Below are 21,893 nucleotides of genomic sequence, written 5' to 3' on the forward strand. Positions count from 1 at the left end.
TTGCGAATTCTAGGTTAACGCAAAACTAGTTTTTTTTTGCTTTTCGTGTCAATTTTTTTAGTTTTTTTTCTAAAAAAATGAACTGTCGGTAAATGTTCGTTTTTCTGCATATGAAGTACCGTCCCCATGTAAAATAAACAGCTGAACCCGAAAATGAAATCAAATTTTATATACAATGTACTAGAAAAAGTTTCATAATCATCAATATGTGATTTTACCCTTCGCATCGTTTTGACCTCTTTTTCAACCTTCTTTCAGAAGGCAACTATTCTGACATAAAATGATGAGCTGAGCCCAAAAATCTAATTAGTCTGATGTAATGTATACTAGAAAACCCGTTTCATATTCATCAATATGCACTTTTTTATTTTCATTTGACATGCTTCTTTTAGCACTTATTGTTCACAAATCGTCGATTATTGAAAATAAAGTTAAAATAAGTGGACTGATAAATTATGGTTGGCTTATTTAGAAGACCAGTTAACGCACAGAAGGCAGCTACACCACTTTCATTACCTTCGTCTGCAATAAATTGTATTAATGTTTCGTCTCACACTTTGTCCAGGTGAATTCCCGAATAAAGCCGTAAGCTAAAAAGTCACAATTGAAAATTACCCAGAGTAATCATTTGTTAAGTCAAGTTAATGCCCGTGTTTGATATCTTGCCATCTATAAATACAAAAAAGTTATTCGATAAAAAAGTCCGCCACCTACTAAGCTGCTTTAGTACAGAACCTCGAAACTGTGGTTCTAATACTCCGATATGGTATCCGTACTGCGAAATTTCTTAAGAGCCTAACGATCTGGGTTATGGGATCTCCACTTAAAATCAGCCTCTGATGTGCTACCTTATCTGGTGGCATCTGAGCACAACAATTACACAAAACCCTGCCAGCTTTACTTCCAGCGAATGGTCAAGCTTCAAGAAACCCATCCTGCTGTTTATCAAGCCTTCCAGAATGGGATGTATGTGATCAGACGTTCTGATAGATTCTGGGCCTGGCTCTCCATGGATCTTGTCATTGAGCAGGAGCTAATGCGTTGTCTCAAAATGGCTGGTGGCCTTACCAATGAAAGTGGTATAACATAGGTTTTAAGGTCTTTAAGGGTTCTGTCTCGACCAGTCTGCTCTGCACTAAATTGTCTGATGGAGGGCATGTCACAGGATTTCTTTGAAACCCGTCAACAACAGAAGGAAACGTCCAAGCCGTGGCAGCTAAAAGACAGTAAAGACACCCAGACCGTTATGGATTTCCTAGAAAAAGGATCACCTTTTAATAGGGATCTTCGACTAAGAAACATCATCAACGGTCTGACAGCCTACGAATCTGCCAACGTTGATTCTTCTAGAGATTGAGGCCTAAAAATCATTGACTCCATGTCTGGAAAGCTGGTCGCTGATTTTGTATTTCGACGAAAACAACAGGCAGTTCAAATTACTACAAACCAGAATCCAGATGGAGATTGCAAAAGACTGGACTTCACTCTCCTTTTTCAGGGGTTCATCACGCTAGCAAAGAGGATCAATCCCACGGAATCTGAGTACTTTTAACACAAACTATGTTCCTACTCGGCATCACTTTTTGACAGTTCTTACATGCTCTTGTCTCCGAACAAGCCAGAGTTTGCCAAGACTATAGCACTGGCTTGCAATCTTGAGGAGCGCCCTACTCTCCTTCACAAAGGCATTCGATATATCATCGACGGTGGAGCTCTTTTGCACAGAATTCCGTAGGCCAAAAACAAACGATACTCCAAAATCCTTGACCATTATGCTTCTTACTTGACCCAAAAGTATTCATCTGCCACTATTGTGTTCGACGGCTGCGATGACAGAGCTGCCAAAAAGGATATGGCCCAGTCGAAGAGAAGTCGTATAATTGGCCATGACATTTTCTTCACAGCAAATATGCAGCTGAAAGTAAAAAACGATGAGTTCTTGTCTTACAAGAAAAACAAGGCCAGGTTTATCTGCACGTTGGCTCTTTATCTCCGATCAAACAGCTTCGTCGTAGTCCAGGCACCAGGTGATTTACATGTCCCAATTGTGCAAGCTGCTGTTGATTCTTTCCGGTATTACGACACTGCCGTCAATGGAGATGATACTGATATTTTGGCTCTATTGTGTCATCATGGTGACTTATCAAGCAAGAAACCATTCTTTCAACCTGAGCCAAAGTCAAACAAAGCTCCCAGAATGTAGAGTATTCACTAATTGAAAGAGAAGCTGGGCCAAGAGACATGCCATCTGATTCTTTTTGCTCACGCAATCTTAGGCAGTGACTACTTCACGGATCCACAGTGTGGGAAAAGGCTTTGCTCTGAAGAAGCTAATGGCAGATGCCGATTTTCGTGCATCAGCTGCAATTTCATGCTGAAGTAAGCTTCGAAGGAGGAAGTAAAGGTTACTGGAGAAGACGCTCTACTCATCATATATGGCTCATCAAAAGGGGAAAATCTGAATGAACTCCACAGGGAAGTTTTTAAGAAGAAAGTGACTATTGTTGCCACGCTCGTCCACCCAGAACAGTTGTCACCAAAGACAGTTACGTCTAAATTACACAGTTACGGGGTTTTCTACCAAATTCAGGTATGGAGTGGCGATCCTGATTCTGAACTTAAATCCGAGGAATAGGGTTGGAAACATAAAGATGACTTCTTGCATCTATTGACTACTGACGTCCTACCAGCCCCTCGTCTGCTTCTGAAAATCGTTAAGTGCTCATGTCAACTGGAATGTAGCTCAACGGGATGTAGTTGCTTTAAAAACGGCTTACCTTGAACTGCAGCGTGTAAAACGTGTAAAGAAGCAGCATGTTCTAACTCTCCAAGAATCGAAAGCTATAACGATGAGGAGAACATCGAAGCTTATATATCTGAATCAAAAGAATAAGTTATGAATATTAGCCGGAGTTTGATTCTGTCTGTGAAATAATCATGAAGCTGATTTGATAATTTTATCAGTTATCAGGACTAGTCAGTGTGTTGATAATAGTTTGTTCTAAGAGGGATTTTAAATGTCGGCCACTGAAAACTAGTTTCAAAGATGATTTCTCTTATCTCATATTTTTAATGTTTTAATAAACATCTTTCAATCACTTTTTTGGGCCGACCCATCAGGTGATGGAGCCAGCGATGATCAGATTCAGGCTAACTAATTATTAGATCTCAAAACCGACAATTTAGCCAGCGAAAGATGGTCTGATAAAAAATGGGGGTCACGACGACGAGAAGCGTAAAAATCTCATATTGATGATTATGAAAAATTTTTATATACCGTACACTAAATTTGACAACATTTTCGCACTCATCTTGTTCTTTTTTTTTACATTGGAATAATAATTCAGTTAAGGAAAGTGAGAAAATTGACAGGATACGTAAAAAAAGAACTAGTTTTGCGTCGACCTAGAATATGCAACTCTGGATATGTTGTTCAGCTTTTTTCCCTCTACAAAATGATGTAAAAATCATTTCTGTTGCAATTTGTTTTTACCAACAATCGACGAATTGGTGGACAATAAGTGCTAAAAGGAACATGTCAAATGAAAATAAAAAAAAGTGCATATTGATGAATATGAAACGGGTTTTCTAGTAGACAGTACATCAGGTTAATTTTATGGTTGGGCTCATCTTATCATTTTATGTCAGAATAGTTGCTTTCTGATAGCACGGTGAAAAAGAGCGATGAGAAGTACGGTCACAACGATGAGAAGGGTAAAATAACAAAATCATCCTAGGGCAATATTCCCTCGAAAATCATTATCGTTATTATTCTCCTCTCCTTATCTTCACATGATTTTTATTATTATTATTATTATTTTTCTTTAGTTTCTGATCGTTTTCAAATCGTATTTGACATCTCCCCCACCCCATGTGGAAAGTCCCCACTCCAAATTCTTCCCGTCAAGAACTCCCACATGGAAAATTCCACCCGTGGAAAGTCCCCATACCAATTTTTTTCCCGTCAAAAATTCCCCGGGAACAGTTTTTTCACATGTAAAGTTGAGCAGCAGTAACGCAATTAAAGAGAAAGTAACACAATTAAAAGAATTCCTCCTCTAAAGAAAAATTTGATAAAACTTAGTTTCTTTGCTAATATTTATTTTTAGTTTATTCGCACCTGTTGTGGGAGAGGGAGGCTTTAGGATCACTATTTTCCCCAGTAAGTGGAGAATACCTTTTTAATGATTTTATTTTGAAGAAATCCTCGACTAATCTCATTTTCTTTCTTCTCAGTTATCAGCCCTCTGAAATCTTTAACTCAAGCCCCCAACCCGTTACCGGCAAATGCTTCGATAGCCAGAATAAGCAAATCTATTTCGATCTGCTACTGCTTCTTTCGAGTCAAAATTTGGTGTTAACTTGGCCCCCAACACGCCTTGAAAATTTAAGATACATCTCCCTTGTAACGGCTAACCGTTACTGAGATAGCGCAGATATTCTATTTCGATAAGTTGTGTAAATGTAGTGTCCTTTGATTGTATCAGTATTCATCGTTATTGAATTCTAGTAATCCACGGGCTTATAGTGCCAAACTTTAAGGCTTTTAAAATAAAAAATTTAACTATAACTTCTGAATGAATAATTTCCGTCCTAAGTTTCCAAGCCCAAGTCTTTGACATGAAGAAGACGAAAAAAACCCACACAAAAGGCATATGACTCTACTGAGACTGTTCCAGCCAAGGAACTGTAAGGTTCCTTTATAGGGTTTTCGGATAAGGCGGTTCTAACATTTTGGACTATGGCTTTTGTTACTATGGGACGTGTTCGTCTCTTACTAGGTAGCGCCAGGATTCAGAATTTGTTCTTTACTATAATTTTATATAATATTGAATAAGGGTTTCGACCATGCTGATTCCAATGGTGCCTTTTAATTTCGATTGATTTTAGTTTTTTTTTGAAAATCACCATAGTTATCTGTTTGTTACGAGGGATGTTTTTTTAAGTAAGGTCTGTTTGAACACAAGTACACAACGAAAGGTTATATCAAATAAGTGATTTTTTTCAGAAAGTACATACTTTACTGTATTTTTGGCATAGTTGCCAAGTTTCTTCAAACACATATCATACCTCTCAACTCATTTTATAGTAAACTCTTCATAAAAACTTGCCACTGGCTCCAACAACAAAGAATTCACTGCCGTTTTTACGTCGTCATCATTGTAACGGTTGCCACTGAGGTGGTAACCGGTTGGACTGGAGATGAAACGTGGATTTCGTATATCACGCCCAAATCAAAGCAACAAAACATGAAATGGAAACACACACACTTCCCTGTCAAATTGAAGTCCAAACAGACTCTCTCACAGCGCAAAGCCATGGCGTAAACGTTTTGGAATAGGCATGTTGTTTTTTGGTCGACTTCATGCAACGAGGAACCGCTATCAATGCAGAAGCATACTCCCAAACCCTCAGAAAGCTCTGCAGAGAGATTTAAAAAATTTGGCATGCTGACAAAGGGAATTGTCCTTTTTCATGACATTGAAAGACCTCACACTGCAGGTCAGCCCCACAATTTGTTGGACAGTTTTGGCAGGGAAGTTTTAGACCACCCACCCTACAGTCTTGATCTTGCTCCGAGTGGCTACAATCTGTATCTCCACCTCAGGCAACACCTCAATGGCAACTGTTACAATGATAATGATGACGTAAAAACAACAGTGAATTATTGCTTATCGGAGCAGGCGGCAAGTTTTTACGAATAGGTCACTTCAAAATTATTTTAGAGGTATGACAAGTGTTTGAACAAACTTGGCAACTATATGGTTAAATAGAGTAAAGCATGTGCTTTCTGAAAACAGATTTGCTTTTTTTAAATAATCTTTCGTTGTGTACTTACTTCAAACGGGCCTTACTTAAAAAACACCACTCGTATAAACTCTTATTTTTTTTACATTAGCCGAAATAATAGTTAAAATTCCTGAGTCAGTGTCAAATGACAATTTTTTCTCATTTGCCAGCCTTTTTTTTCAAAACACATTTTTTTTTTACTTTTGGCGCTGTGGTTATTATGGGATGTGGTTCATCTCTTACTAGGTTGCAATCACAGCTGAAACCATGATCATCCTCTGGGTTCCTTCTTTACTACATTTATCCCCACACTTCATAGCGCATACTATTCCAGCAGCATAATAATGAAAACTGGTGTTATCGCTGATACCATGAAGTAAGAGTTGGAACGGAACTCTACATTTATTCGATTCCAATGGTACATTCGACACCATTTTTATTGGGGACATTTCAAGTGCGTTTGAACATTAGGAGGTCGAATTAGGCACGAAATAGGGAGATGCTCGGCATTTATTTTTTCCTCATCAACAAACACCTCGGATTTAATTACATCATCCTTAGACACGCTAATGTGATGAAGGTTGGATTTAACAGAGCCACGATTATGAATTTAAATATTAGCCACATTCTTAACAGCGATATGAGAAACACTTGACAGAGAATCAAGAAAAAGTTCACGGCAATCAGGATAGGTCATTATGTAAGTATTCATATCTCCGGCTAGTAACCAATTAACAATTTTATCTGCAAATTTAATGAAGAAAGATTTCAGTTTATGTCAAGTTTTGGCATAAGAAGTAAATAACTGAGTAATTGGATGGTTGCGTGGGAGATACACATTTAATTAAGCCATATTATTAAACTGGATTGCTAGAATATTAGTATCAGAGTAGATTCGCACAGGCTGACATCACGACCGAATGAACATAGCGGTGCCACCGGAAGAATTTTTCAATGTTTTTTTTTTAAATATACAAAAAGAAAGGTGTCTTGGTTGTAGCAGCAGCTCCAACCTAGTAAGAGAAGATCACGTCCCATAGTTCCCTCGGAGATAATTCTATTTATATGAAAAGACTTTAGATTGCGTAAAGAGTAAAAACCATGTAATTGCAAAAATATTTGTATATATTTTACATAACAATTCAAAAACTTTAAAAAAACCAAAAGTTTTAAGCTTAGTTGAAATCATTGTTAGGAAAACGTCATTACCGAATTTCTTTTCTTACAAGTATAAACAATGTCTTTTTTAGACATGAAAAAAAGCTTAAAAAGTTTTTAACTTCAGTTCAGAATCACTAAAATTATTATGTAAACTCCAAAACTTTTATACTGTGCCTGAGCAATAATTTTATGTTTTAATTCAAACTATAAAAATATCTGAAAATTTAAAAACTAGTTTGGTTTTTTGTTAGATAAAATCCACTCCCAACGTGATTAGGCTTACAGGTTTTTACGCGATCAGTTTATAATGTCAGTAGGATGGCCCAAAACGAAAGTTTTCAATCATTACAAATGATGATTTTATATTTTTACAAGGGATTACAACAATTCAAAAACCTTAAAAGAGAAAACCAAAAGTTTCAAGCTTAGTACACATCTTTGTTAAAAATTGGACTAGCTTTAATAATCAAATATCTTTAAAAATACTGCAGTATGAAAAGAAATTAAATTGCGTATAGAGCAAAAATAGTAATATATTTTAACAAGGGATTACAACAATTTAAAAAAGAAATCCTTTTTGAAAGCAACCACTTATATAATGTCAGTAGGAAGGCCCAAAAAACGAAAGTTTGCAATTATTACAAAGGATGATTTTCTATTTTGACAAGGGCTTACAAAAATTCAAAAACCTAAAAAAAAAAAAAAAAGTTTGAAGATTAGAAGAAATCGCTGATAGAAATCGGACTTGCTTTTAATAATCAAATATCTTTGAAAAGATAGAGTATAAAAAGACATTAAATTGCGTAAAGAGCAAAAAACTCATAATTGCAAAAATATGTGTATATATTTTAACAAGGGATTACAACAATTCAAAAACCTTAAAAAAGAAAATCAAAAGTTTGAAGCTTAGTAGATATTAAATAAAAAAAACAAAAAAAAAACATTTTTTGCCATCTTCTGGCAAAAAATACAAAATTCCACATTTTTGTAGATAGGAGCTTGAAACCTCTACAGTAGGGTTCTCTGATACGGTGAATATGATGGTGTGAATTTCATTAAGGTTCTATAACTTTTAGGGGGTCTTTCCCCCAGTTTTCGAAAATCAGCCAAATTTTCTCTGGCGCGTGACCTTTGATGGGTACAATTAAATTTGATGACACTTATATATTTGAAATCAGAATTAAAATCTGATTCTTTTGATGTATCTATTGGTACCAAAATTCCGTTTTTTAGAGTTTCGGTTACCATTGAGCCGAGTCGCTCCTTACTTACAGTTCGTTACCACGAACTGTTTGATCGTTGTTAGAAATCGGACTTGCTTTAATAATCGAATATCTTTGAAAAGACCGCAATATGAAAAGACAGCAAACCGACTCAAATTGTCTGCAGTTAGAAGACAAGCGACAAATAGAAGCCTACCGTGTGCCGAGTGCGGGGACCGTTGGCGAAGCCACCGGGCTCCCGGTACTATATATATAAATATATATATACTATATTTATAAGTGAGCAATAATTGTATATTTATTTATTCATTTTTTTTAAACGCCTGCATATTTCTTTTGGAAAATTTGTATCCTGGGATATTCTCGCCTGAAATAACGATTTAGATAGGTCAGAAGTTTGAGAAAATTCATTAAGCGCCTTAATTTTGGAAAAAAAACATTCATTGAGTGACGCCATTTTTGTATACGTCATTGCAGTATTGTAATGACGTCCTCACACTTATTTGAAAAAATCGAATTGTGAAAAATAAGTGTGACTTTTTCAAATTAAGTGTGACGTCCTCACACTTATTTGGAAAAGGGTTTTGGAATAAGACTGAATTAGTAAGGTACCTGTATAGCGTCAGCGTGAGTTTGGACAAACAGTTTGCTCTTGACAAGGCCGCCACACATCACTATCTCAGTAATATTATAACCCCCACTTCTCAGTGACTCAATTATGTGACGGGTTCCATACTAAAAATGTTCGAATCGTTACTTAAATTTACGGTGAAACAATTGCATTGATTGTGCTTTTCTGTAATACATAGTTTGCGAATTTGACAATGAACTTTGTCTAACCTAAATCGAAACATATAAATAATGAGTTTTTGGAGCTTTATGTCAGTGGCGTTAATTCAAAAAAAAAAAAAATGTGGGGCTGGAGGAGAGCGTGGGCGAAATATGTTTTCTGAAAAGTCAGGGGGAGGACCATTCTGCTGGTTTTACCATTTTATTTCAACGAAAATACCTAAAAGAAAGTAATTTTGAAATATAGGGAGGAGGGGGTGAAAAAAAACCCACTGACTTTCTACCTTAAGTGCCTGCTTTAAATAACCATGCTATAAAATTAAGGATACTTTAATAAATGCTTAAACAAAAACAAAAAAATACTTGCGGCCGGGATATTTAGGATGGCATTTCATATGTAATTTTTTTAGAACCCGTTTCATGTAAAACAAGTCATTTCTAGTTTACAAATTTAAAACCAGTTACCTTTCGAATTTTTTCCAAAATTTCGCAGAGACGTATAAATTAGGCGGAAAATTTAAAAATAGAACCTCAAATATGAAGGACCTCAAATAATATCATTTAAAACTTCAAAATAAATACAGTATAGAAGTAGAATTTAAAACATAATAAGAAAGACTTCACCGAAAATTTTCTCTTCCAAAGTTCAAATAGCCAGAAAATTTCCCTAAAATCTATAGAAAACTATTTTCTGCTAGCTCGCAGAAACACAAGTGTCGACAAATTTACTATGAGCAATTTTTTATTAGTGCAGTATAGTCACCATTAGCGCTTTTTTCCACCGAGGTTTCTATTTAAAAAGTTCTATTTATAATCTAAGATAATCTATTATTTATCCTGGTTGTTACCAGGATAAAACCCTGGTAATAATTAATCTTTTTAATTATTTACAACTATCTTCCGTCTAAAATGGCAGATAACAATAAATTTAACCCTCTAAAATGCTTATAATGAACAATGCGGGGTACCTTTACTTTTAACGAGGGGCTATATTACAAAACTCAATTATCATTAATGCTTTTAATTATTTGGTATTCCCTTCAGTCTAAAATAGTACATAACAATAAAATTTTACACATAAAAGGCTTATAATGCATAAAGGGGGCTACCTCTAGCATTAACGAGGGCTGTGTTCCAGAATTCAATTATCATTAATAACTTACTATTGTCTTCAGCCTAAAAAGGCAGATAACAGCGAATTCGGCCACTAAAATAATTATAACTTACAAAAAGGGCTTTCTTTATTTTTAATGAGAACTGCATTCCAGAGCTCAATTATGATTAATGCTTATTAATTATTTACCATTTATTGTTGTCTACTAAAATAGTAGACAACGATAAAGTTTGACCCTAAAATATACATAATGCGCGGAGGGGGTATCTCTACTTGTAACTCGGACTGTGTTCCAGAACTCAATTATCATGAATGTTTATTAATTATTTTCTATTTTCTTCAATCTATCTCTACTTGTAACTCGGACTGTGTTCCAGAACTCAATTACCATTAATGTTTATTAATTATTTTCTATTTTCTTCAATCTAAAATGGCAGATGACAATCAATTCAGCTCCTAAACTGCTTATAATGTATAAAGGGGGCTATCTCTACTTTTAGCAAGGGTTGTATTCCAGAAGTCTTTGACTTGATCTTCATTACAATTGGTGATTTCTACTTAGATCCTTCGGCGGTAGCCCCACTCTCAACCAGTGACCATGCAACAGTTATATTACGACCAAAGTCAGCAATGAAACCTAAAAACCAACCCAGTTCCCCTACCGTCCACTTACAGAAGAAGGTATAATTAGCTACAGAGAATGGCTCAACTCAGTATGCTGGTTCCGCCTTTTCGAAAACAAAGACGCAAACAGCATGACCGAACTCCTGTATTAACAAACGATTCGAGATTACGAACGACTCTTCCCTGTACTCCGATAATTAAAGCAGCTATGGCAGAGGGAGACATGCTTTATGAGACAAAGCCACACTCTGACGAATATAAATGGAATAGAAACATACTAGCCAGACTACTAAAGCAAGCCAGGCGTTTGTATAAACCCCAAATTTCCGGTAAGTTGTCTGCCAGTGACCCAAGGGAGTTCCACACAACTGTACGAAAACTAATGGGACATCAGAAGTCTAAATCAACCCTGAGGGACTAGCAAGGAGAGAACATAACCGCAGAAACTATTAATGCACACTTTTCAAACACTAACCGCCAACAGCTTCCCCTCAAGACTTTACCACAGAATGATCCAATCGAAACCATCCCTATCATCACAGTTTCCCAGGTCCAAGAAAAACTCAAAAACCTATACATTAGGAAAGCCTCTTACCCTGGTGAAATTCCTATAAGGCTTATACATGCATGCTCCCCTTACTGGCTACACCATTGGGAATGGTGTATAACCAGTGCCTACTGGAATGCATTTTCACAGATAAGTTCAAAAAGACATTTATCACACCAATTCCAAACAAAAGTAATCACCAACCTCACCATCCAATCTCAGGCCAATTTCAAAGACGCCCATCATTTCAAAAGTCTTCGAAGATTTTATTTTACAGTGAATAATAGCAGAAGTAGAACACAGAATCGATCCTATGTAGTTCGGTTTTTGTCGAGAACACAGCACAACACATTATTTGTTCAAGTTACTTCATGATCTACAAGAACACCTAGAAAATCCTGAGGCCTTTGCTGAAATAATCATTTCTGATTTCGTGAAAGCTTTCGATCTGCTTCATCATGAGACTGAAATCAACGAGTCCCATACCCTGGAAGTCTTGCAGTTTTTCTTATGTACCATCAGCAAGTTTCCCTCTGGTCGTCAACAGTACATACAACTCGAAAAATGGGAAACATCCAACTTCCAAGACATCACGTGTGGAGCGGCACAAGGAAGCAAGTTAGATCCCATCTTATTTGTGATGGTCATCAACCGATTGATGACACAACACAGAGGTAAAAATTTGCAGATATTTCGCTAAGCCTGCTCAACTACCTGTCACAAACACCCAGTCAACTCATACCTCTGGTTGCAGAGCTTCAACATCAAGCTGATCAGGTGAAGCTCCAGGTAAACTTCGAGAACACATAAAGAGGGCTGCCCGGTCATTTAACAAGGACTGCATTCCAGAACACAATTATCATTAATACTTATTAACTATTTTCTCTTTCTTCAGTCTAAAATAATAGATAACAACTAATTTGGCCCCTAAACTGCTCTTAATGCAGAAGTGGAGGCTAACTCTAATTTTGACGTGGGCTGCATTCCAGAAGTAAATTAATATTAACAATTATTAATAGATTTGTTCAGTCTAAAACGTCAGATAATAATAAATTCAGCTTCTAGAGTGCTTTGGCAACGAAAACAATCTATAATGTTTTTGTATCCATTATTTTGGAATGGTACAATAACCACTTAATAGACTATCATTAGTACTTATTGAGATCTGGAACACGCCCTAAGCTAAACATTCAAGCCCCTAGCTTAAATTTATTTCCAAATGAGAGGCTGAGGCGTTTTAAAATTAATATTTACATGAGTTTTATACACAGTTACGCGCGGACTTTTAAATAGGGCAGATGGGAGATCAAATCATTCGTGAGGGGAGAGGAGGCTAAAGCTTAAAAACTACATTCTTTAGTCTGAACTATTACGACTGGTCGTTCAGATCATACACAGGAGAGAGGAAGTTTACGCCCAAGCCCTTCCCCCATCACCAATAAGAATATGTTCAGAATCAAAGGTTAAGAACTTCTGCTGAGGGGTGGGTGGCTTTCCCGTTACTAGAGAGTTTTGGGGATAAAATGCGAGGTTAAGCTGATATTTTCATCCCCGCTGAGGTAGGGGAATAGAGGTTAAGAGTTGTATCCTCTCTTTGGAAGAGCCCTTACTTAATTGAACACCATTTTCCAAGCAAGAGGCACAGTCCCAGTCTAGTTAATATTTTTGAAAAAAAAAAGTTTTTATCCACAAAGTAGAAATTAGAATTAGAAGGCTGAAGATCAGGGCCGTATCTGTAAGGGTAACCCGGTTTGAACCAGCAGCCCCCGAGACATAAATTTTTTTCAGACTTGTAAAACAGTAACAAAAATACATGTAAACAAATTTTCCTGAAGTTTTTTTGGTAGCCAACCCCCCCCCCCTCCCAAACAAAAATAACCTCATCGAACAAAACCCAGCTTTTTCAATATAATATACATGTAGAGCTATTACTTATACCAACTGCATAACCTTGGAGCATTTTGTTTTTATTTAGGGGGTATTTTTTTTATAAAAAATTTGTAGTTTTAGCTCTAGATAACATATTTAAAATTATAGATACATTTTACATCAGATACGTCCCTTCTCAGGCAATAGCTTCTACAATTAATGTTGTTTCTATACCCACCAGTTCTTGATACTTACTGCAAGTCCTTGAAGTGTGGCTAGGTAGAGCTTCGCCAGGTCTAACTCATCTTTTGCCAAGGTTAACCCAATGATCTATAAGATAAATTAAATCAGTTACTGATGTTAATAATATGTAGCTCATGCTGACAGTTTCTGACTTTAACGAGGAGAACAATTCTTCAAGGCGGAAATAAATCTAAATCCTCAGAAAGCGTGATTTAGAGCTTAATTTTGAAAATCACCAGGGAGTTTATCTCAGGGCATGGATAATTGCAAAGAAAATTGTGGAAAGTGGAGCAGGGCGTTCATTACAAACTAAGTTTAAACACTTACTAAGTTTACTAAGAGTATGAGCAGGCCATAAGACAACACTTACAACAAAGAATATGGAACTACTGGCAGAATTTGCATTTAAGGTTATTATTCATATCCACTTATTTGCTTTTAAAAAGATGCTGAACTACATCAGATTTCCTGTCCACAAGATGAACTTCGATTGATTTTAGCCTCATTTGTTAGCTTCATTTCAGCATCATCCATTTCTTCAGAAGGAGCTTTTAACGCTACTTTCAAAATGAAGTAATTAAAACAAAATTTTAAAGCCCTTCTTTTCTATTCCTTCCTTTAAATGTTCATATGGCTCTTTCATATGAAAATTACCAAGTTTTTTTCGGCTCACTGATTTTTTTTCTGTGAAACATTTAACTCTAGCTTCGCTATCTTCTGCTTCTTTCGGGCCATTTTTTCAGTAGCAAGATTTTTCTTGCTTCCTTCTTTTAGCCATAGCTTATAACTAGCTATAGCTGGAAACAAAAGTTTCTGCATCCAGAGTCAGCTGTTCTGGAAGAGTCAACTCTTCTGTATTAACTTCTTCTTTGAATGCAGACTATCAGCAGACCTGACCGAGAAAATCCCCACTCAACGTTCAAAGTCAACTCTTCTATATTCAATATTCCAGAGTCAACTGTTCTGTAGTCAACTGTTTATTTGAAGGCTGGTTATCAGCTGATCTGAACAAGAAAATCCTTACTGATTTCCGAACGTCTCTAATTTTTTCAGTATTCCAGAGTCAACTCTTCTGTAGTCAACTGTTTTTTTTTAAGGCTGGTCATGAGCAGGTCTGAACGAGAAAATCCTCACTCAACGTCAAAAGTCAACTCGTCTGTATTCAATATTCCAGAGTCAACTCTTCTGTAGTTAACTGTTTTTTCGAAGGCTGGTCATCAGCAGATCTGAACGAGAAAATCCTCACTCAACGTCCAAAGTCAACTCGTCTGTTCCGGGTTGCAGAGGTAGCTAGCAACCTAGTAAGAAACGATCATGTCCCTTAATGAAATCTACATAACCCCTAAAATAAGAGTCAGATCAAAACAATAAGTACACTATTAGAACAGCCCTGTCCGAAAACCCTGTATAGGAAACTTATCGTCTCTTGACTTCAACAAGGAAAATATATTGACTTGAAAATTAAAAAAAAGTGGCTGAAACCACGATATTCTACGAATACGGCATCTTTTTTTTCTTTCTTTTTGTTCTCCTTAGATAGCTTGGCACTGGAACATCATAGAGAGCTGTTTAATCGCTCATTTTAAAGGAAATTGATATGGTTAAAAACCTTTTTTAATTAATTTTTTTTAATACAATCAATTTTTTACGAAAAACTAAATTTTTCTACAACACATGTTATAGCTCATATTATTAACAAAAGAAATTTGTCACATCTACGTGCTTTTGAAATTAACACAAAAATCATTAAATAAAATGAATATTTGTACAAAGAGCTTTTACCCTTATATGAAGCTTGTAGACATAGTTATGTAAAATGCAGTAATTTTTTGGGATTTTGACCAAAAAATCTGATTTGTCAACTGACACTAGAATAATCCCTGAAAATTTTAAATAAAATAATTTTATTGTTTGTATTCTTGCAGTTTGTATTCTTGCAGTTTGTATTCTTGCAAACTACAAGAATATTTATGGGTCTGAGCAATAATTTTAATTTTTTAGTTCAAACAAGAAAACACCTGAAAATTTTTAAATTAGTTTGGTTTTCCTTTTGCTTCAATTGACTCGTTACATCATTTTATGGGGTGGAGCTTAATGCTTCAAAAAGATATTATGGTCTCAAAGAACAAAGTAAAAGAAAGAAAAGCCGAGATAATTATCAGAGTCAAGCAATCCAAGCATCTACTCTAAGAAAACTGTACTACACAAAAAATAGATATAGCATACTGAAAAAAAAGCAGATATTTAACAGACCACGGGTATTAAGAAGTAAAAATTGAGATTTATGATAAGGATTACATTAAGGAACGAACCGTAGCCCATAGTAACCGAAAAATTAAAAGGAATCATTTTATAGATGATGATGAATTATATTAAAGAACAAACTCCAGCCCATGGTAAGTAATCCAAGTTGCAGTGGTAGTTACATAAGGGATCGATACAGCTCATTATCAATGGACACTATGCAAATTCCATCGGATTTAGCTGAGATCTAGTAAGGAAGAAATTTATATTGGACTTATTTATCTGCCGGATCCTCTGAAGGTGGTCTCTTACTATACCAAATAGTAATATTTCAACAGAGTCCGTTGATTTTGAATTAAAATCAAGTATTTTGCAAGCATTGACTTGACTTAAGTCCCATCCGTCCTTGAAGGTCGTCTTGGGGCCTCTTTCTTCGTAACGGCGTGGATGTGCCTTCTGTATGCTTCACGGTCTTCTGCTAGGCGAAGAAGGTCCGAGAGGCGGTGAGGTGCAAAGTTTTCCTTCCACCTTTTTGGGGGACGACCACGAGGACGAGAACCGTGAATTAATTCGGGTGAAGATCTTGGCAGTTTGACTTGTTAGGCTAATAGGACGGTCGGTTGCCCCGGACGCGGTAACTTCGTCGGTTGCCCCGGACACGGTAGTATTGGTTCTCGTTCTTGATCGTTTGTACTTCATATTTTATAGGAAAAAGAGGTTTCTTGGCTAATTTCAGGACGGCGGTAAGCCACTCCTCTCCATCCCTAGCAGGGGCCGGCTATATCTACTACCGATAATGCACCTTTCTGGCGTCCTGCATCACCTGCAATTTTCCCATTGCTGGGAGAAGGTTTGTAACTGGTGGGACGTATCCATACGCCGATGGGCCCTACCCAGTACACATCAGACGGGCCTTCCACCCCCTCCGCCTGAATTTATGGCCCCCAGACGTGGGTGCTCCAGCTATATTTCAAGACCCCCAGAGACCGGGTCCTCCCTTGGTCCGTACCTCCCTACCGGGAGATGCCCTGCATATCTACAGGACGTTCCCCTATCCGCCACCTGGGAACGCGCTGAGTGGCCTGGGGGAGGCCCCACTGATCACTCTGAAGTTCTTAGCATTAAGGCATTAAGACATGGCAAATTGTAAAAAGATCCAAGACAGATATTCCAAGTGATTGAGAGGCAAATCTGGGATAAGCCCTTTTTAGGATTGTATAAAAATGATGTTATTTCATTTGTATATAGATAAATCTATCTATCATCCATCCATATGTAATTCCTAGGGCAGAACTAAGATAAGATAGTCATAGAAATAAGGGATAAGAGATTGGATTGCTTTTGGACTCACAAGCGGTGAACAAGTGAAACCTAAGCCTAATAGATTTGGCCGGTTGTGAATTAAAATCAAGTATGGTTAGGTTAGGAGATTTTTTCTTAGTATGGGACGTGATCGTCTCTTACTAGGTTGTTAGCTACCGCTGCAACTCGAATATCCACTAGAACAAAATTCCAGAGACAACAGTTTCTTTGAAGGCTGTTCATCAGCAGATCTGGACGAAAAAAATACTCACTCAACGTCAAGAGTCAACTCTTCCGTATTCAATATTCCAAAGTCAACTACTCTGTAGTCAACTCTTCTTTGAAGGCGAGTCATCAGCAGATCTGAACTAGAAAATCCTCACTCAATGTCCAAAGCCAACTCTTCTGCATTCAATATTCCAGAGTCAACTCTTCTGTAACCATATTTTTCTTTGAAGGCTGGCCATCAGCAGATCTGAAAGAGAAAACCCTCAATGAACATCCAAAGTCAATTCTTCTGTATTCAATATTTCAGAGTCAACTGTTTCTTTTGAAGGCGTGTCATCCGCAGATCTGGACGAAAAAATCCTCACTCAACGTCCAGAGTCAACTCTTTTGTATTCAATATTCCAGGGTCAACTCTTCTGTAGTCAACTGTTTCTTTGAAGGCTGGTCATCAGCAGATCTGAACGAGAAAATCCTCACTCTACGTCCAAAGTCAAATCTTCTTTTCTCAATATTTCAGAGTCAACTCTTCTGTAGTCAACTGTTTCTTAGAAGGCTGGTCATCAGCAGATCTGAACGAAAAAATCCTTACTCAACGTCCAAAGTCAACTCTTCTGTATGCAATATTCCAGAGTACAAAAAAAAATTTTAAACAAGAAAAACGGGTTTTAATTTTCTATAAAGCAGTGAAATACAAAACAATTAATTATGCACAAAAGCTCCGAATATTTCGGCCCCACATCCGGGAGCCTTTCTCAACGGAAAAAAAATAAAATAAAATAAATAAATAAAAAAAAACAAAAAACTTAACTTACATCACAATACTAAACACATAAAGAGAAAGAAAAAAAAACAAAAGGCAAAATATAAATAAAGAGGAAACAAAACTCACATATTAAATAAACACTTCCATGCACTGAATGTCTATAAGGATTCAACTCGCCTCCTCCCAGTGTATAAATGGAAATATTGGATAATGTATAAATGGAAACACTGGGAGGAGGCGAGTTGAATCATTATAGACATTCAGTGCATGGAAGTGTTTATTTGATATGTGAGTTTTGTTTCTTATTTATTTATATTTTTTCTTTTGTTTTTTTTTCTTTATCTTTATATGTTTAGTATTTTGATTTAAGTTAAGTTTTGTGTTTTTTTTATTTATTTATTTTATTTTATTTTTTTTAAGTTGAGAAAGGCTCCCGGATGTGGGGCCGAAATATTCAGAGCTTTTTAGTATAATTAATTGTTTTGTATTTCACTTCTTCATAGAAAATTAAAACCCGTTTTTCTTGTTTAAAAATTTTTTTTTGTTTTTAATGGAAAAGCAGTGTGGTCTAAGAAATTATTTAATATTCCAGAGTCAACTCTTCTGTAGTCAACTGTTTCTTTGAAGGCTGGTCATAGGCAGATCTGAACGAGAAAATCCTCATTCAACAATCAAAGTCAACTCTTCTGTATTCAATGTTCCAGAGTCAATTGTTTCTTTGAAGGCTGATCATCAGCAGATCTGAACGAGAAATCCTCACTCAACGTCCAAAGTCAACTCTTTTTATCCAATATTCCAGAGTCGACTCTTCTGTAGTCAACTGTTTTTTGAAGGCTGGTCATCAGCAGATCTGAACGAGAAAATTTTCACTCAACGTTGAAAGTCAACTCTTCTGTATTCAATATTCCAGAGTCAACTCTTCTGTAGTAAACTCCTCTTTGAGGGCTGGTCAACAGCAGATCTGAACGAGAAAATGCTTCCTCAACGTCTGCACTTTTACGATAAAGTGACAAAACTGCCCTAAATACCCAGCCCAGCTTGATACATAATATTGCTATCTTCAGTTTGAGGATCTTTTGTCAATAGTTATCAATCAATCACTCTCCTTTGGCGGTATTAACCGATAAGAGCGTAATAATAGGCATTATCTTTGTTTTTTTTTCTATATTTGCATAGGATGGATATTTTATTGTAGTCCATGAAAAATTACTCGCCCCATTCCCTGGCTTTAGAGCGGTGAGACAGGCAAGGCTTCTGAAAAGCGATTGTTGAGATGATATTTCGTCAAAAAGTACTCCAGATCAGGGATGATTTGTTGATATTTTTAAACTTCCTAAAAAAGGTTCTTATCTTTTAGTATTGCTTTCGCAGAATCGAGAGCAGCCAGGGTTTTCTAATTCCACAAGAGTTGCTCCAGGTATAAATCAATGGTACTACCAGAGTCTTCAAGACATGCAACAAGCCAGTGGCTGACATTACTGCCAGATAAGATTTGACACAGTGAAACTACGCACAACATTTTTAGCTCAAAGATTAGCATGTGCACTGGTGGCTCCTATTGATAAAACATGCTGGTGAACATCGTAAAAATATTTCAGGAGTCTTTCGGTAGACTTCCCATTATAAAAATATAAGACTAAAAAGGAACTTTTTTAGTCTGAATATTTAAAATTTGACTTGACATTATGAGCTAGGGGTAGCCACAGATGCGTAAATTTCCGAGAATGTAGGGGGGAGCAAGAATATTTTAATTTTTTTAAATGAAGAAATAAAAAAAAGGCAAATTCCGAAATCTAAGAACAAATGAGATCAACAGGTGGTAATCCCTTTCAATGGGCGCACTTTGGTAACCAGCCATGCTTTTGCATCCTTTGGTTTTAGCCAAACAGTGTACTTCGTCAGCACATAGCGTCTAGAACGAATCGTAGGTCGTCATCCATGCAAGATGGATGTTCACCCTTCACAACCTAGTGCCAAAATCCGCTATGTGTAGCGTCCGCCACCTCGTGTGCAGTGCTTCAAAAAGTGAGCGACCCGTAAAACCAGGAAAACACCAAGGAGCATTATATGAATAACTACAGCGTTTCCATTACATGAAGTGGCGGCAAAGAAATGGCAAAGACTTTCAAAATTTATACTAGTTCTGTCCTTTAAGCGGTGTCTCTCGTCATAAACACCTAGTTTTTTCTCCTGTGATGCACCACCAGCTTGTTGTTATTTTGGGCTAAAGATGATACAGTGAGTCTGAGCTACCATTAGCTGGGCGTATCAGATACATTCATATATATATATATATATATATATATATATATATATATATATATATATATATATATATATATATATATATATATATATATATATATATATATATATATATATACTATATATATATATATATATATATATATATATATATATATATATATATATATATATATATATATATATATATATATATGTCATATTAATAATAACATTAAGATAATAATAATAATAATTGATAAGAAAATAATACATTATAATATTGTATAATAGCAATACAATAAAATAATATTAATATGAAATAATACAAGCCCTGAAAGGTTGAATTCGAATTTCCGAGTCAACAATAAAAACATGACAAATAAAAAATCACATAAACACTAAAATAATGGGAAAAAAGGCCAAAACTATAAACTGTTAGAATGACAAATCATTCACCCGTCAATTATTAAACGGGGAAATGTCAAAACATGTTAAAAAGCTAAAAACCCGACATTAAAGAAAAAGGTGAGAGGGGGAAAAAGTGAACAAACAAATTCGAAACTTTGTCAGCACCAGAACCAAATAAGGGATTGTTAAATCTATATCAATGTTAAGATCTTTGGTTAATACCCACCATTCCCTTCATGTCTGGATCAGCAAGAGGTGACCGATTTCCATGAAAATCTGGATACACATGAAGGTCTTTCACAAGTTTCTCAAGACTGCAACCGACATTAGCTGCTGTCTCCTCCAGCAGGTCTTCCAGGTAAGCGCAGATTTCTCTATAAAAACGAGAGTCTTAATTTGTTTCCACTTTATTATACGGAAATAAAATTACTTTAATTCACAAAATGTTTTTATATTGTTATCGTTCCAAAGAATTTCCATCGTAAAACTTGGATTTGAAAACAAATGTTGAAGGTACTGGCCACCTATCTCTGAGCAAGTCATAAGATGTACCTCCATTAATGACATGCCCTGTCCGCATTTCTGCTGAAGGGTAATAGAATTTTCAGTTTTTAAGCTGGTATACGGCACAGGTGGAATAGATAGATTATTACCCCACAAAACCTATATACGTTCGTCCGTTTCCCAATAATTTGGGGACTTCCCGATAATTGTGCTTCCCAATAGGACACTAACATCTTTGAGTCTATGGCATATTGCATCTTTCAGTGAAATAAAAAATTATGTTCATGTGTTTCAGACTCGGAATACAAATAGAAATATAAACAAAAACAGTAAACATTTTCCATTTTGGAAAATTTTTCATTTCGAAAATTGTTAATTTTCCATCCTTTTTTTCATTTGGGGTCCATTTGAATCAAAACAACGATAAATACTCGTACTTTTCACTGTCACATTAACTTAGTTCAGCTCCGTAACCATACAAAGTATCTAAAAATATACTGTGACAAAAAGTTGGACCCTCCTGAACCCCATGGACAACCCCCCCCCCCCATACAGCCTTTTCTAGACAATAGCTTTAAATATTAAAAATAAAGTGGCACTCAAGGGCGCTCCTTCCTTCTAATATTAGACACTTTCAAATTCAAACTAATCCTCAACAGTTTAAATTAAAAAAATTAATTATCATTTAATTTTAATAGAATTTCAGGTTTCTTCTAGGTTGGAGACTTTTTATCTTTAAATTGAAAATTAAAGGCAGGTGATAATTAAAAATGAATTAATAAATCTTTAAACAAATAAAATTTTGATTGAATATGCAAATCAAGCTAAAAACGAAAA

General features: G+C 36.0%; 1 protein-coding gene across 4 annotated transcripts in view; it reads right to left on the reverse strand.

Moving 5' to 3' along the window:
- LOC148956112 (FGGY carbohydrate kinase domain-containing protein) overlaps positions 1–21,893 on the reverse strand; it is a 107,955-nt gene that overhangs the window by 14,210 nt on the left and 71,852 nt on the right. For 3 of the 4 annotated variants that reach the window (XM_089093974.1, XM_089093991.1, XM_089093983.1), the window contains 3 exons: positions 20,779–20,926; positions 13,373–13,447; positions 8,787–8,909 (listed from right to left, as the gene is read on the reverse strand). In XM_089093974.1, the coding sequence (XP_088950100.1) occupies positions 8,787–8,909; positions 13,373–13,447; positions 20,779–20,926 (346 nt within the window). The remainder of the gene's footprint in view (positions 1–8,786; positions 8,910–13,372; positions 13,448–20,778; positions 20,927–21,893) is intronic. The other variant, XM_089093999.1, reaches the window with a different exon arrangement.

The sequence above is a fragment of the Artemia sp. Qi Xiang Cuo genome, chromosome 1, assembly GCF_049724085.1.
Source record: "Artemia sp. Qi Xiang Cuo chromosome 1, ASM4972408v1, whole genome shotgun sequence".
Taxonomy (NCBI): Eukaryota; Metazoa; Arthropoda; class Branchiopoda; order Anostraca; family Artemiidae; genus Artemia; species Artemia sp. Qi Xiang Cuo.